General features: G+C 35.4%; 1 protein-coding gene and 1 non-coding gene across 2 annotated transcripts; both read right to left on the bottom strand.

Moving 5' to 3' along the window:
- Positions 1–560: 560 nt before the first annotated feature.
- LOC145598605 (small ribosomal subunit protein RACK1-like) lies at positions 561–2933 on the bottom strand. Its single transcript, XM_081654983.1, has 3 exons — positions 2435–2933; positions 1119–1594; positions 561–873 (listed from the first exon to the last, which is right to left on the bottom strand). The coding sequence occupies exons 1-3, from the start codon at positions 2838–2840 to the stop codon at positions 772–774; spliced, it is 984 nt and encodes a 327-aa protein (XP_081511109.1). The 5' UTR covers positions 2841–2933; the 3' UTR covers positions 561–771.
- Positions 2934–12591: 9658 nt separating this feature from the next.
- Positions 12592–12697, bottom strand: LOC145608685 (small nucleolar RNA R71). The gene has a single exon (XR_014105864.1). It is a non-coding gene; the product is annotated as a small nucleolar RNA R71 (small nucleolar RNA).
- Between the last annotated feature and the right edge of the window lie 1662 nt (positions 12698–14359).

Genomic DNA, 14359 nt, shown 5'->3' with positions numbered 1-14359 from the left:
TCTCCAAAACCTATCAAACAGCTTCCGTATGGTCAATGGTTAACAGCAAGAATTGGTGTATCAGACTTCCAAATATGCACTACTTTATGGAATGAAAGCCAACAAATTCTTACGACTCCTCTAGTCTAGTAATGAACTACAATGAACTTGCACCAAACTTACAATTAAATTCAACTGGTTACAGCGTTAATTAAGCCCAAAAAATAACATTACCACATCAAAAGCTAAACTGTGAAGGACAGCAAAAGACCATAATCTAATGCATTTATTAATTTATAGAACATGACCTGTGAAGAGTCCTTTAGAACAAACAAATGCGCTCCATAATTTACCCAACAGAATAATACAAGTATGAATTTTACTATCAAATCAAACTATCCAACAAACCTTTTTTCTCATTTCACAAAACATGCCATAAGCTTTTCACCTAAACTTCATTTACGGGACTAATCATGCACTTTTGAGTGTATAAATCGTACAAGGCATTTAATCAGGCACAGTTTTAATAATCACTTGTCAAGCAAATTTAGACAAGTGACGAGTTGAAATTCAAACTGCTGTAACATCCAAAATCAGATGTGAAAGTAAATAGCATGATTTAAGATTAAATATCAACCTCTTACTTAGGAATGACAATCAAAAAAGGCCTTAAAATGCCATAAACACATGTATCAAAAATCTGAAAACAAGACCCGCAGAGAGTACCCTAGATTATAGAAGAAACTACATTCGAAAAATGTCCATGCCAATTGCCACACAGAAGCCTACATTCTAGTAACGGGCGATTCCATAAACTCTAATAACACCATCTGTGTATCCACTGAACAGTGTTTGGCCATCAGCGCTCCAGCTCAAACTAGTGCAGTAAATAACCTGGAAAAACAAAAATGAGTTAGCTTATGTTAAAGCTTCTATATATAAGATTGCATAAACTCCCATGTAGTATAACAATTAATACAACAATTAAGAACGGAAAAGAAAATATTAATAAAGCTAAACCATTGCGACAAAGAGCAAAGGTCACCATGTAGTTATATGCCCAGCAGTAGCTAAAGCACAAAACAGAAACAAATTACTTCTAAACAACCTTTAAAAACAAAGCAGATGACATGACTTACCTTCTTCTTAGATGCAGTGGTGCCTGCACCCTCAACATCATGTTCGGCTTCGGTCTTAAGGTCAACCTTCAAGTCCTCAACAACACTCTTGCTCTCCAAATCCCAAATCTTAATACCACCCTCAGTAGCAGCACAGAGCCAATACCTGTTAGGGCTAAAGCAAAGGGCATGGATAATAGTACCAGCATCAAGAGAGTAAAGCCTCTTGCCCTCGGCCAAATCCCACAACAAAATGGTACTGTCTTTGCCACCACTAGCGCACAAGGAACCATCAGGGGATACAGCAACAGTGTTCACATAACCACTGTGACCAGCCAAGGTTGCCCTCAACTTGCAGTTGGTCAAATTCCAAATCTTGACGGTCTTATCCCATGAGGATGAGACAATGGTTGGCTGCAAAGTGTTAGGGCTGAACCTCACACAGCTAACCCAGTCTGAGTGACCATCACCATCTTGGATTGTGTACTTGCACTCACCTACATAGTTATATAACATCGCCACAATTCATTAGGCAATTTCAAAACAGAGCAATATAAACTAAGCAAACCACATAAACAAATACCACCATTGCTCTTCCAAACAAATAAACTGTGAAAAACGATATGTATATACACAATAACGAAATAATCGGAATTATGTGATTGATCCCAAAAACTTGATTCAATAGTCAAAACCTTAAGCTGTGTAACTGCACTACTATAAACACTACAAAACAATACACATGCAAGGTTCACCAATATATCAATCTACATTTCCACACCAAACAATGAAACTCCTAAACAAATATCGATTTCGAGTCCACTCTCTCTAATATTCACATTGTACAAATCACTGAACAAAACATCAAACTTCAACAATACTTTAAAAGAAACATATTCACATTGTACAAATCACTGAACAAAACATCAAACTTCAACAATACTTTAAAAGAAACAATGCATAACCCTAACCCTAACCCAAATACATTTCCTATAAATTAGCCAGATTTACATTGCGGAAGCAATTTAAGTTGGCCAAACCAAATCGCATATAATAAAATACAGTCTCGCATATAATAAAATACAGTCTCTTTCATTGCAAACCATATAATTAATACTAACCAAACACAAATTACCAAAAAAAAAAAAAAAACATAGTTCAAAAGCATAATACAACAAAAGATGATAATAAAACTGTAACAATATTCTAAGAGCAAAAATCGATAACTTGGACAATAATATTCCAAAACAAATTTCAAATATAAAATACCCAAATTCGACAAAATGAAGGAAAAATCTGCGAAATAATTGAAAATGAGAAGAGAGAAAATAGCATACCAAGAGTGTTCCAAAGCTTGATGGTACGATCCCTAGAAGCAGAAACAATCTGACGATTATCAATCGAGAAAGCGACGGAAAGCACATCCTTGGTGTGACCAACAAAGCGACGAGCAGTGGTACCAGCAGCAAGGTCCCAAAGACGAAGCTCACCATCCCAACTGCCAGAAAGAGCGAACTGACCATCAGAAGAAAGTACAACATCCTCAACAAAGTGAGAATGTCCAGTAAGACGGCGACTAGGAACACCATAGACCTTGTCCTCCTTAGTGATTTTCCAGAGGATGATGGATTTGTCCCTTGAAGCAGTGACAATCATGTCGCTGTTGTCGATTGGGGTTGCGATGGCGGTGACCATGTCGGTGTGAGCACGCATGGTGCCACGGAGTTGTAGCTGCTCTCCCATGGCGGATGATGGAGGTTTTTTGGGGAAGAAGGGGGGCTCTGGTTTTTGGGAGGAGGAGAGAGAATTTGATGGAAGTGGGGAGGCCGGAATGAAGGAAAGTGTGGGTTTTATATTTAGGGTGAGAATTTGTAGCTAGGGTTTTCGTTTTAGTGGATTTGGGTTGAGGTGTTTTACGGGCTTGGTTTTGTAAATTTATCGGGCTTGGTTTTGTAAATTTATCAATCAATCAATAATCATTAGGGATAGCTCAAGTGGTTAGAGCTTCCCTCCCGATTTCAAGAGATCCTAAGATTGATTTTCACCCCCGCCCTTGTGGCTCTCTAACATAAAAAAAAATATATATATATAAATATACTAAAAGACACACCAGTAATGACACGAGTCATCAATAATCAATAATCATCAATAATCAATAATATATACTAAAAGACACATCAGTAATGACACGTGTCATCTTTTGATGTGTCCTAAATTTATTTTTTTTTAAAAAAAATCTTTTAATGAAGGAAACAAATAATTTTCTAAACTAATAATATTTTTTTTCTTATATTCCATATTAACATGTAGTAATAATTATATTTGAAATAAAAAGATATTTCATAAATCTTTCTAAATAAACTTGGTATTAACCTAAAATTAATATTTTAAAATAATTTGTGATCTGTTTTACAATAACAAAAAATATAGTTCATATTGTTGGTCTACTTTTGTGTTTATTGTTTATTAGAATCTACAATTAAAAATTGCAAATGCAAAAACAATAATTTATAATTCCTTGAGTAATTTATGATTATAATAGTTTTCAATCAATAATCTATAACTATATATAGCTATAGGTAACCGTGTATGGCACGGGATCTAACCTAGTTATGTGCACTATGATACACCTAAAAATAGGTGCATCACATCTATATTTTTAAGGAAAATGGAAATTAAAAATCCAACCTTTGCGCTATTTGACAATAAAAATCCAACTTTCTATTAATCTCATAAAAATCCAGCCTTTATACTCCATCTTCTTTGGAAGATACATTACCTATTGATAACCAATTTTTGTAACTTATGTGCCACGTGTCCGTCATTTATTGGTCAATTATTTTTTTAATCATTAAAAAACAAAAAAAAAAGTAAAAGAAAAAAATTTGAAAAAAAAAATTTCATAAAAGCCCAACCCCCACCTGGAGTCCTGACCACCCCGTCCCCACCGTACCTAACCACCCCCATCCACCGCCCCACCGCTGCACCTGCTTCAAAGCAACCACCAATTCCCTTGCCACCACTACCACTTTCCCCTGCCACCACTCCCTCTCCCTCTTCCTCCCCTGTGCAGCGCAACATCCCTGTGGGGGTGCTAGGGTGGTGGTTATGGTGGGCACAGAGGAGGGATGAGGAGGTTACATAGGCCCTGACCTCCACGAACCCAGCTGCCTACCCCAACTTCCACCATTATCAAACCCCAATCGACGGCGCGGCGACCCTAAACCGACCCCATACCCTATCCCGGACCACCTCGTTTGGGAAGATTGCGTGAGGCTTGAGGTTGGGCGTTGGTTTAGGAGGAGAGAGAGTGAAGGAGGAAGAAGAGGGTTTCGGTTTCGGGTTTGGGTAGGGTGGGTAAGTGGTGGCAGAGGTGGTGGACTGGCGGTGGTGTAGAGAGGAGAGAGAAAGAAGAAGAGTGAGAAGGAAAGTGAGAATTGAAAAAAAAAAAAACATGTTTAACTGGTTAAAGGTCAAATGGATCTGTCAAAGAAGGTGGGGTATAAAGGTTGGATTTTTATGAGATTAATTGAAGGTTGGATTTTTATTGTTAGACCGCCAAAAGGTTGGATTTTTAGTTTCCATTTTTCCTACTTTTAAATATTTAGTAAAAAAAATTGAATTTTTATATTCATATTTAATAAAGAAATGTTCATTTTGTATAAAGTAAGGGTCTGTTCTAATAGATTAAAGTCAGCTGAACTGAATTGAACTGAACTAAGCTAAAATAAACTGAACTGAACTGAAATGAATATTTTATAAGAGAAGGAAATAAGGAGCTGAACTGAACTAAACTAAACTGAGCTGAATTGAACTGAAAATAAACGTATAAGAACAAGACCTAAATGTTCAGTTTATATTACAAAAATATTGAATTATTATGAGTCAGACAAACTTCTTTCAAAATTTATGCCATCTTCTGGTGTGTCCTTAGTTTTTTTTTTTTTTTTTAAAAATCTTTTAATGAAGGAAACAAATTATTTACAAAAATAATAATATTTTTTTCTTATATTTCATATTAACATGTAGTAATAATTATATTTGAAATAAAAAGATATTTCACAAATCTTTCTAAATAAATTTGGTATAAATCTAAAATTAATATTTTAAAATAATTTGTGATCTGTTTTACAATAACAAAAAATATAGTTCATATTGTTTGTCTACTTTTGTGTTTATTGTTTATTAGAATCTACAATTTAAAATTGCAAATGCCAAAACAATAATTTATTATTCCTCGACTAATTTATGATTATAATAGTTTTCAATCAATAATCTAAAACTATATATAGCTATAGGTAACCGTGCATGGCACGGGATCTAACCTAGTTATGTGCACTATGATACACCTAAAAATAGGTGCATCACATCTATATTTTTAAGGAAAAATGGAAATTAAAAATCCAACCTTTGCGCGATTTGACAATAAAAATTCAACCTTCTATTAATCTCATAAAAATCCAACCTTTATACCCCATCTTCATTAACAGATCCATTACCTATTGATAACCGATTTTTGTAAGTTATGTGCCACGTGTCCGTCATTTATTGGTCAATTATTTTTTTAATCATTAAAAACAAAAAAAAAGTAACAGAAAAAAATTTGAAAAAAAAAAATTCATAAAAGCCCAACCCACACCTGGAGTCCTGACCACCCCATCCCCATCCCTACCGTACCAAACCACCCCCATCCACCGCCCGACCGCTGCACCTGCTCCAAAGCAACCACCAATTCACCTGCTACCACTACCACCTTCCCCTGCCACAAGTAATGACACCTGTCATCTTCTGGCGTGTCCTTAGTTTATTTTTTTTTAAAAAAAAATCTTTTAATGAAGGAAACAAATCATTTACTAAAATAATAATATTTTTTTTCTTATATTCCATATTAACATTTAGTAATAATTATATTTGAAATAAAAAGATATTTCACAAATCTTTCTAAATAAATTTGGTATAAACCTAAAATTAATATTTTAAAATAATTTGTGAGCTGTTTTACAATAACAAAAAATATAGTTCATATTGTTTGTCTACTTTTGAGTTTATTGTTTATTAGAATCTACAATTAAAAATTGCAAATGCCAAAACAATAATTTATTATTCCTCAACTAATTTATGATTATACTACCTCCGTTTCGTATTAGTTGCAACTTTGGAATATTTTATATCTCACAAATAATACCCCAAAGTTGCAACTAATAAGAAACGGAGGTAGTAATAGTTTTCAATCAATAATCTATAACTATATATAGCTATAGGTAACCGTGCATGGCACGGGATCTAACCTAGTTATGTGCACTATGATACACCTAAAAATAGGTGCATCACATCTATATTTTTAAGGAAAAATGGAAATTAAAAATCCAACCTTTGCGCGATTGACAATAAAAATCCAACTTTCTATTAATCTCATAAAAATCCAACCTTTATACATCACCTTCTTTGACAGATCTATTACCTATTGATAACCGATTTTTGTAAGTTATGTGCCACGTGTCCGTCATTTATTGGTCAATTATTTTTTAATCATTAAAAAACAAAAAAAAAGTAAAATAAAATAATTTGAAAAAAAAAATTCATAAAAGCCCAACCCCCACCTGGAGTCCTGACCACCCCATCCCCACCGTACCTAACCACCCCATCCACCGTCCCACCGCTGCACCTGCTCCAAAGCAACCACCAATTCCCCTGTCACCACTACCACCTTCCCCTGCCACCACTCCCTCTCCATCTCCCTCCCCTGTGCAGCGCAACATCCCTGCCGGGGTGCTAGGGTGGTGGACTGGCGGTGGTGTAGAGAGGAGAGAGAAAGAAGAGGATTGAGAAGGAAAGAGAGAATTAAAAAAAAAAAACATGTTTAACTGGTTAAAGGTCAAATGGATCTGTCAAAGAAGGTGGGGTATAAAGGTTGGATTTTTATGAGATTAATTGAAGGTTGGATTTTTATTGTCAGACTGCCAAAAGGTTGGATTTTTAGTTTCCATTTTTCCTACTTTTAAATATTTAGTAAAAAAAATTGAATTTTTATATTCATATTTTATAAAGAAATGTTCATTTTGTATACAATAAGGGTCTGTTCTAATAGACTAAAATCAGCTGAACTGAATTGAACTGAACTGAACTGAGCTAAAATAAACTGAACTGAACTGAGCTAAAATAAACTGAACTGAACTGAACTGAAATGAATATTTTATAAGAGAAGGAAATAAGGAGCTGAACTGAACTGAACTGAATTGAGCTGAATTGAACTGAACTGAAAATAAACGTATGAGAACAAGCCCTAAATGTTCAGTTTATATTACAAAACTATTGAATTATTATGAGTCAGACAAACTTCTTTCAAAATTTTTCTGACTCGTAATAATTTAAAATTTGCGACTATTCAGATTTGTTACCAAATGTTCAAAATTATTTATTGTTCATATTTTTACTAAATTTTCAAAAGTAATGGTGTGGTACATTGTGATTGTTCATATTTTTTTACTAGATGTTCAAAATTTGCAATGTTAAGTTTTTTTAAATAAATGTTCAAAATTCGTGATTGTTCATATTTTTTTAATAAGTGTTCAAAAGTATTGGCGTGATGCATTGCTATTGTTCAGTTTTTGTAACTAAATGTTCAAAATCTGCGATGTTTAGATGTTTTTACTACATGTTCAAAATTTGTAATTATTCAGATATTAATACTAAATGTTCAAAAGTATAGGCGTGGTGCACCTTCTTAAAATTTGCGCTGCACCCTCAATTGGTCTTACATGCATCCTTATGCAACTAGGATACATGCAACACCAGCCCAATAAAGAAGTAGCTCAGCTACTAAACACGTCCAAATGCCCCAAAACGAAAACGCAACCCAACCCAAACCTTCATTTCCCAACGCGACCCACTCTAAATCCATATTTTGGTTTTCTAGGTGCATCATGGTGCATCTTAAAATTTGCGCTTGATGAGTGTCATTTATGACACTCATTTGATTCCTTTTAGGGTGAATTTCATTATTCCATGTTCTTTATTTTTTCTCTTTATATTTCTTTAGTTTGCATTTTCCTTAGTTGATTTTCCTTTTTCATGCAATTCTTGGTTTTTCTTGTGCTTTTCCCTTTCATTTGTTTGTTTTCTCTCATTTTTCAAATTAAGATCGTTGTCCAGGATTCCCGAGCTTTTCTTCCCGAGTTTTGCATTGATTAGGGTGCCTAGTGTCCTCCATTTGAAGCCCAAGTATGGAGATGTGCAAGTTCCGAGTGACCTTAGGCCGTGCATTCAAGCCGTGGGGGCACCAATTCTCGTGTTCAACCCACCATCAGGGTGTTTTAGGGTCTTCCATTCTCCGTGTTCATCAAGCACATCAAGTGGAGCGCATAAGGAGCATCAAGATGAAGGGGAAGAAGATGTCATGTTCCCAGGCGCGGGCGCGCGCACCCATGGGCGGCCGCGCGGCCTAATGGTGCGAGCGCGCCTACTGCTTCCCCTATTATGTACCCTTTTTCTCGCGGCCACGCATCTTCAAAGTAAAGGTTGCACTCGTACAGGTTCTTTTGGCATGACTAACTACTTTCTCCTTTGATAGTTTTACTATTTATAGTTTTCTTTTGGCACCTGTACGGGTTTGATTTTCTTAGAGAGAAAAATCTAGATTTTAGATTTTGTAGAGAGAGAAACATTGAAGATTGATGGTTGATGATAATTGCAATTGGTTTGAATTCAAGTACATTTCCTTTGATTTGATCAAGTTTGTAAGAATCTTCTTTACTTTAATTCAATCTTTAGCTTTTTATTTCAATTGTTTTGTTGATTGTTCAAGTTTATTGATTGTTTGATTTATTTGGTTTGATTGGAATGTTGATGAATGTTGATGAATAGTATAGATTTGTTCTTGATTTCTTTGATGGATTGTGAGTAGTTTTAGTGATGGATCATTAGCTAATTGGGGGGTTTTTTTTTATTGATTTAGCATTGTGATTAAATTGGTTGATTGATTTTATGCATGTGTATGGATTGTAAGGAGTTATCAACCTTGTTCTTCATGCTAGATTGCATTGTGTGTCTACATTGATACGTATTGTAGCTCGCATTTATCGATTGAGTTTGGTTACTGACGTTCTAGTTAGAGTCTTTCGTAGTTGACGCTAGTTTGGTCTCTAGGAGATAGCTTGTCGAGCTCTTGTGATTGCATTATCTATCTTCCCTCGTAATACTGACGAGGGAATAAACGCGTCGTAAATTGTCTATCCCTAGATCAAATACAATTTATACAACCTAAACAAACCTAATACGAGTATAAGGCAAGCATAGGGGTCGAACCACAGGGAACGAATAAACACCACCAAATGTTATCGACAATTAAGCTAGTCTGGAATAGGAGATAATTAAACTAAAGTCTAAAGATGCTAAAATAAGAAATAAAACATTAAGGGAAATGGTTTAGGTATATCATTCACTTGAACATAAACAAAGGCATAGAAATTGAATTAATTATGAACTAAACATGCATGAATATCGAAGTAAAGGATCCAATCTAGCCGCCTTCCGGGGTCAATTGGCTTCTCCTAACATAGCCTCTATGCTTCCACATTAGAACCATATACTAGGAGGTACTATTAAATAACAATCGATAATAATGAACCCTAGCTAAGTCAACTTCCGTTCCTTGTTAGCAAAGATTCACCTTTAATCAACCAACAATGTGCACTTGCAAGAAGATTAAAGAATATCAAGCATATAAAGACTTTAATCACAAATAAATCAATTCTAAACCCTAGAACATGCTCAAGGTCCAACTACACCACAACCATCCCCTTAATGGGGAAATTACTCGCTAATCATGCTAATAACAAGATTAATTAACAAATAATCAAGAATAAACATGATTAACTAGCAAAACCAACAACTAAAATAATAATAAAAAGAAAGCAATAAAAATAGAGGAGAGAGAGTTAGAGATTCTCATTGATTGAAGATGAAAGTCTATAGAAAAGATGATCAATTTCTTCTTCAAAATCCAAACTCAACAATGGTGAAACCCTTACTTTCTCTCTCTAAACTATCCTAATCCTAACCTAAACCTAGAGAGAGAAGCTCTCCTAAAAACTAATTAGAGAGTTGAATAATTGGTAATTGTTTCCCCCCTTAATTACCCCTAAAATTGGGTATTTATACTAAGCTAAAAATACTAAGTAAATACAAGAAAATAAAATAAAAATAAAAAGGAAAAAATAAAGAAAGAAACTAATTATAAAAAAATAAAAGAATGAAATAAGAAAAAGGGAAAAGAAAAGAAATAAAAAAAGGAAAGTAAAAGAAATGAAATTAAAAGAAAAAGAAAACAAAACCAAAAACAATTCCCCAAAAAAAAAAAAACATCAGACTTCCTCAAGCTTTCTTCTTCGAGCATTGAAGCGCATCACCGCATCACACCATCATCAATGGCTAATCATCAAACATCATTTTTCATCTTCGCTCTTAGCCGTTCGATCTCACTAAATATCATGTGCATAGCTCGTGAAATGGTTCGGTCGAACCATGGTTTGGTGTGGCCGAACTACGGGGTTGGTTCGGTCGAACCATGGGTGTGTTCGACCACACCTCCTCAATTTACAAAACTTCAAAAGTTTTTGACTCGCACTTCGACCGAACTCCTACGCTGTTTGCTCGAACCCAATTGGAATTGCATTTTGCTCTAATTTATCTGATGCTTGTGCGAATTGGTGATTGGATTAATTGTTGCAGGTGGTTTGTGATGGCTGGTAGATGCGGTGAAGGGCTGCTGTGCGTGGTGGCCGGAAATTGCGCGGCTTCTAGGAGTGGTACGGTGGTGATGTTGACGTGAGGGAGCAGGGGATTGTGATTGATTGTTGCGGTGGTGATTGGTGAGTTATGTGTGGGTTTGGTTGCTGCTGTTATTGCGCGGAGAGGTGTATTGAGGTGGCTGGTGAATTCGGGGGCTAATGGGTTGGTGTGAAATGGTGGTGGCATTGTGGTGATTTTGGTAGTAGATTAGAGGTGAGTGCGGTTAATTGCTGTGGTTGCTATGGTTTGGAGCTGGTGGTGTTTATGTGAGAAGAGGGAGCAGAGGAGGAGCAGGGGAAGTGGCTGCGGTGGTCGTTGGTGTGGGTTTTGGTGGACGGTAGTGCAGGGGATGCTGTTTTGGGTGGCTGAAAGTGGTGGAAGGAGGCAACAACAATCAAAGTAATGCACACTTGAACTCGTCCCCGAGCTCCAAACTCACTTGACATGAAACCCGAACACCTACACACAAAACCGAAAATAGAATTGGGACAAAGAATAAAATAAAATAAATAAAATAGAAAATAAAAGAAATAACACTAAACTATTAAAAGTTAAATAAAACTATACAAGTAAATAAAATCAAATAAATAACAAAATAAACTTAAAACTAATAAAAACTATGAAAGTAACAAAGAAAAGGAACGAAATAAAATAAATCGAAAGCAAATAAAATACGAAAATAAACTAGAAACCAATTAAATCAAGAAATTATATTAAAACATACTAAAACTAAGAAATAAACTAGAAACTTTATTAAAAAGAAAACAAGAGAATAAAAGGAAAAATAAGGTAAAATAAACACGAAAATGACTCTAAAAATACTTCCTAAGAGTGACATAAATGTCACTCATCAAATACTCGAATTAATCAATATCCTACCCAATTAGTGTGTATTCATTGCAATTATATGTGGATCCTAATTCCCTAGTGTTTGATATATTGATTTACTTTGTGTTTGCTTTGTTTGTTTAGTTGAATTTAATAACCTACATTTCCTTTTACGCTTTGAGATAGCTTGACTTTGGCAATAGCTGACTTCCCCCCATTCCTAAGGGTTCGACCCTTGACATGCCTCTATACTTGTATTTAGGTTTGTTAAGTGTTTACAAATTTAGTTTGATTTGCGGAATTTTATTTTCAACGACCTAGAATCCACCTCTCGTCAAAATGGCGTCGTTGCTGGGGAATGGCGTAGTTGTTTGCTATTGTTGTTGAGTTTATTTCACTTTATCTCAAAAATATAAAAAGATATTTCCCTTTAGGCTACATATGTAGCCGTGCTACTAATATTTTTCTTTGAGATTGTTTTTGCAAGAGAACATTGGAGAAGTCCCAAGGGTAACATTGAAGGAGTTGGGAACTTTGGGTGCATATAAGTATGAGAGTAGGATTGCTCTATCTTCAATTCCGGAAAGTGACTTTGAAATCAAACCGACAATGATAACTTTGATTGAAAGGTGACAATATAGTGGTGGAACAAATGAAAGTCCCCTCAATCATCTTAAGGAGTTCGAGAAATATTGCAACACGATTAAGGTGAGCGGGGTCGCACAAGAATTCATAAGGCCCAAGCTATTTCCTTTCTCTCTAATTGGAAGAGTTCAAGAGTGTCTAGACAAGGAAGTGAAGTCTAATTCATTGAGAACTTGGGATGAAGTCACTAAAGAATTTCTTTCCCGTTTCTTCTCTCAAAAGAAAACGGCGGAGGCTAGAGCTTTGATACAAGGTTTCAAGCAAAGGACTAGTGAAAGCCTCTATGAAGCATAGGAGAGGTACAAGGAATATCAACGAGAATATCCTCATCATGGAATCCCCACTTACCAAATCATTCAAATATTTTATGGTAGTTTGAGTCCACAAGGGAGGTCAAGTCTTGATGCTGGAGCCGAAGGCCCAATAATGAACAAGACGGAGGAAGAAGGTTGATATTATTGAAGATGTAGTGAGACACTACATGGATTGACAAGAGGGTGAGAAAGAGCCGACAAACAAGAGTAGCACCATGGGATGCTCAATTGATCAACTCAATGCTATCAACAATTTGTCCATGCAAATTTCGGACTTAGGGAAAGAGGTGGTATCTATTAAGGTTAAGCTCGAGAGTGCAACTTCACAAGCACCGATTCTTCCCTCCTAAATTAAGGGGAGAGGTACACCTCCTTACCCTAACACTCTTCCCTCTTCTTGTTGTATGATTAGTGAATGTTGGTTTTGTGATCTATGTGGAATGAATGATCATGATGCTTCTTTTTGTCCCAATGTTTCTTGTAATAGAAATGATGAATATGATGGAAATGGGAGTGAGCATGTGAATTATGTTGCTAATAATGATTTTGGACCTAGATTTGATGTTCAAAGGAATGTTGGGAATAGGAATTATCACAATAACCACGTGAACTATGATAATTATAACCAAAATAGTGGTTATGGGAACCAAAGAACCCAAGGGTTTTGTGGTAACTATAACAACCATGGTTTTAATGGACAAAGTCATGGGCAAGGATATTGAGATCATAACCAAGTGTAAGGAGGGTGTTCCCATCGTAGAGGGGTCCTTCCTTAGATGCCCATGGCCATTTAAAAGCCTAGGACTTTACACTTGTTAAGGTGTATTAGGATTTGAATTCCTGATTGTTTGGGGGACCTTGAATTAGAATTGATTTTGTCATCACGTTTTTTTTTATAAGAAACAAGTAGGGAGTCGCCAATGAGTTTTAGGAAAACTCATAAACCTCGTTCATGCCTTTCTCCCATGTGAAGTTCATGGGATAATTAGCACGAATCGTAAGTTTACCCATGCCCAAATTGGTCTACATAAACCAGAAATGAGTTCGGGAGCGAGGGTACTAAAATAACGTTTCTTTTAGAGGGGGGAATCACTATTCTAGCCTTAGTGCGGCCTCTACTAGCTCTTCCTTTTTCACAATTTCATCATCGAACAGTATATGCAACGTGATACCTAAAGACTAAGTTAGTTGATTTTATTTACACGCATTAATCATGTAGTTATTACATTGCAAAAGTCGTTATTCTTATTTAATCAATATTCGTGAAAGAACAATAAATAAACAAGTTTCGTTTTGTCTTAAGTTATAAAACAACAATTAATTATTCAAATTCTAGTCCTGATTAACGAAAGAGTACAATGTGAATTAATTAATTAAAAGTTTGTTTAAAGTGATCAAACAACACAAATTAATCAATTAAAGTTATTTAAACAATAAAAGAAAAGTGATTTATCTAAGTGCTCAGGAAACTGACCGTTCTTCTTTTATGTTAAATCTCCATTTAATGTGTTTATGGACTTTCTTTCTTCTTCGTACCTCCAAGGACTTCAATGGATTCAATTAGGGTTGGAAAGTCTTTGGGAAGAGAGAAGAAAAAGTAGTATGATAGTAAGAGAAGTTGAGAGATTAGGGTTTTGAGAATACTAGGGTTTTTAATTCTGAATTTTTTTTTGGTCCCCGTAATGT

The sequence above is a fragment of the Chenopodium album genome, chromosome 2 (genome assembly GCF_948465745.1).
Source record: "Chenopodium album chromosome 2, dcCheAlbu1.1, whole genome shotgun sequence".
In the NCBI taxonomy this organism is placed as follows: domain Eukaryota; kingdom Viridiplantae; phylum Streptophyta; class Magnoliopsida; order Caryophyllales; family Amaranthaceae; genus Chenopodium; species Chenopodium album.
Note: the sequence above shows the minus strand (reverse complement) of the source record. Positions and strands in the feature narration are given on the sequence as shown.